General features: G+C 33.0%; 1 protein-coding gene across 1 annotated transcript; it reads left to right on the top strand.

Annotated features, from left to right (window-relative positions):
* Positions 1 to 771: 771 nt before the first annotated feature.
* On the top strand, positions 772 to 1,960 carry LOC18047821 (putative expansin-B2). Its single transcript, XM_006445267.2, has 4 exons — positions 772 to 985; positions 1,131 to 1,243; positions 1,345 to 1,535; positions 1,624 to 1,960. Exons 1-4 carry the CDS (start codon positions 802 to 804, stop codon positions 1,958 to 1,960), a joined length of 825 nt encoding a protein of 274 aa, XP_006445330.1. The 5' UTR covers positions 772 to 801.
* Positions 1,961 to 3,310: the final 1,350 nt, after the last annotated feature.

Below are 3,310 nucleotides of genomic sequence, written 5' to 3'. Positions count from 1 at the left end.
CTTGAAATAAAGAACAGGTGACACTATTTAAGTGAATTAATATACACACTGAAAATTGTTGTTATTATTATTATTATTATTATGAGTGATATCCATGATGAGTAACGATAAAAATTTTAAATTTTTTTATCCCAAATGATGCGTTATTCATTAAGTAGTTGTTAATTCTTTACAAGATCTAATTAAACTAAATGTATTATCTTCTCAATCAATTGATAGATGCCATATCATTTTAGATTTTTTTAGGATAAAAAATATTTGTGATGTATAGCACTACCTATTCATGATTGGCATGGGTTCTTTCTTATAAAATCTTATACATACTTGCTTGATGTATAGCAATACGTATTCATGATTGGCGCGGATTCTTTCTTGTAACATATTATACATACCTCCTTGATATTTTTCCCCACCTCAAAATTACTGTTCAAATTAAAGTTTCGATAATCAGTAACTAAATTAATTTATGTAATTATTTGATTGGTTCCTGGTTAGACGAAAAGAGGTCCAAAAGTATCTGCTGATGCATGTAAAGGAAATCTATGTAAGAACGTCCAAATTTCGTATCTTTATAAAATCTTGCTATCTGGTTTGTTCCTGAATTATTAAAAAAAAAAAAAAAAAACCCTCAGATCATCTAAAAAGATGACACCTTTCGGTCGAAAAATGCATGCAGTGCATAACATGATGCACTCTTTCACTCTATAAATACCAGTGAGCTAGAACTCATCAAATCCATCAACAATCAACAGAACTAATTGTAATAACTACACGTGGCAACAGTTCATTGTGTACAATAATATGGCACATGTTTTTCGATATCCCATATCATTTTTCACTCTTGTATTCATGTTTCCTCTTTTCCTGCACTCATGTTGGTGCTTCAATCCCAAGCTACTTAATATCACCATGGCAGAGTCGGGGTCTGATTGGTCCCCGGCTGGGGCAACGTGGTACGGTAGCCCTACTGGTGCAGGAAGCGATGGTACGTATTTGCAATGGAGATATCTAAATTTACAAAATTTTAAAATTATTAAAACCTAGCATTTTCCTTGTTTTTGTGACTAAGGTACGTTTTTTAACTGTTTCCGAAAAATTTTGTTGTTCATGTATAAATATTATAAATTAAGGTGGCGCTTGTGGGTACGGAGCGGCAGTGGAGCAAGCCCCGTTCTCCGCACTGATTTCTGCTGGAGGCCCCTCTTTGTACAAATCTGGCAAAGGATGTGGAGCCTGTTATCAGGTCTCATTTAATTTGCTTAATCTTAAAACATTCATTTTAGTTGCTGATTACAATTAAATTGCCTAATTAATTCTATACTAAAGTAATTAAATCTACTCCAGGTAAAATGTACACATCCGGAATGCTCGGGAAATCCAGTGACAGTGGTCATTACTGATGAATGCCCTGGGGGGCCCTGTGTTTCAGAATCAGTTCATTTCGACTTAAGTGGCACTGCTTTTGGAGCTATGGCAATTTCTGGCAAGGCTGATCAACTCCGTAACGTTGGGGTCTTACAGATTCAGCACAGAAGGTACGTACGTAATTAATTAGTACATGTTGAAATTTCCAAATTTTTTAAAGTCACCATACGTCAAATGGCCACTTTAATTAATTTGCAGAGTTGAGTGCAACTATCCTGGCATGAGGATAGCATTTCACGTTGATTCAGGCTCAAACCCTAACTATTTTGCGACACTGATTGAGTACGAAGATGGTGACGGTGACCTTGCTTCAGTTGACCTGCAACAAGCTCTGGACTCATCCGACTCGTGGCTTCCCATGCAACGGTCATGGGGTGCTGTTTGGAAACTTAACTATGGATCCACTTTACGTGCTCCGTTTTCGCTCCGTTTAACGGCAGCCGAATCTGGGAAAGCTCTTGTAGCAAAAGGAGTTATTCCGGCTGGTTGGCAACCTGGACAAACTTACCGATCACTTGTCAATTTTACACCCTAGCTAATTTACTGGGGTAACATCAGGTTCCATGTAGGATTAATTATTACCTACATCGACTTAAAAAAATAGCTATCTTTTTTTGAAGAAAAAAAAAAAAAAAATAGTTAAACTATGTGACTTACGTGCCTTGGCTTCTCTCTTCTCTCTTACTACGTATAGTAGCCATTCATATTTCATGCGCAAAGAGCGTTATTGATTGCTGTAAGAAAAATGCAGTCTTTTTCTTCCAAGTTGGAAGAGTGAAAGATTTCAGACGTATGTCCCACGGCGGATCACGAGTCACGACCTTCTAAGCAAATTTTTATTAAAATGATTGGTGATTAATAAATTAAAAAATAAAGGTAATTAAATTGTAATTATATACTAGCACTAAAATTCAAGTGGCACAAGATCTGTAAAAGATCAAGAGAGAATCTTAGTTCACTTCCCACAATGAAAAAAAGCTAAATTCAAGTGTTCATGGATAAAAAATAAGATCATCTCTTAATTAATCTGAACTCTAGTGAGTTTTTTAAAAAAATCTGCTAGATATTTTTCAGTAATAAATATATAAGTAAAATTAATAATTAAATCGAGATAAAGAAAAGGAGATTGTTAATTTTCCTCTTATTAAAATTAATACGTACCACTTATTTTTCTACTATATTTATAATATCCAAAAATCCCCGTGACCCCAAATATTTAAAGAAAAAGAGAGATAACGGGTATTTTACTTAATAATTTATCTTGAAAATATAAAATATTGTATTTATTATAAGAAAATGTTTAAAAGATAACAAAAATATGAAAAATATCTCACTATTAATTTTCATTTACACAATCTATTTAAGTTATAATAGATGTGAATAAAAAGTATATTTGAAAATAAGGATAATGCTATTGACTATTATGAAAATAATAATAACTTAAGTGCTATATATATTAATTTCCATATAAAAAAAACTGACAATCTCCTCAATGATAATGGGACAATTAAATAATAAATTATTATGAAAAAAAATATCACAACTAATTAAATCTTCACCACCTATTTATATCACCCGTCATTCGATGGTTAAAAGTCAAGTAAATGAGGAGGAAAAATCCGAATCCATTTTATTTAGTCGTAAAAGGTGGGACCGTGGGGCCTTTGACCTTTGTTGCCACAATCTTGAAACAAGTTAAATGGCTGGGTTGATCATCCCAGTCATTTTAATAACCTAAATAACGACTATCAAATTAAAGTACTCCCCCTCACTTTTAAGAAATTAAAAGTTAAGAAATCTTGTCCCAACGATTCTCTAATTGTGTTAGGTCAGATAATTCCTCATGAAAAATTTTAAAATATATTAGAGATAATATAACTAACTA

Source organism: Citrus clementina, unplaced genomic scaffold (genome assembly GCF_000493195.1).
Source record: "Citrus clementina cultivar Clemenules unplaced genomic scaffold, Citrus_clementina_v1.0 scaffold_3, whole genome shotgun sequence".
Lineage (NCBI taxonomy): Eukaryota > Viridiplantae > Streptophyta > Magnoliopsida > Sapindales > Rutaceae > Citrus > Citrus x clementina.
Note: the sequence above shows the minus strand (reverse complement) of the source record. Positions and strands in the feature narration are given on the sequence as shown.

What these genes read in the sequence shown, in the direction of transcription:
- LOC18047821 (XM_006445267.2), top strand. Translation starts at nt 802, where the DNA reads ATGGCACATGTTTTTCGATATCCCATATCATTTTTCACTCTTGTATTC. An exon ending in GATGTGGAGCCTGTTATCAG is followed by an intron (nt 1,244 to 1,344) that starts GTCTCATTTAAT and finishes AATCTACTCCAG; the next exon opens with GTAAAATGTACACATCCGGA. An exon ending in TTACAGATTCAGCACAGAAG is followed by an intron (nt 1,536 to 1,623) that starts GTACGTACGTAA and finishes ATTAATTTGCAG; the next exon opens with AGTTGAGTGCAACTATCCTG.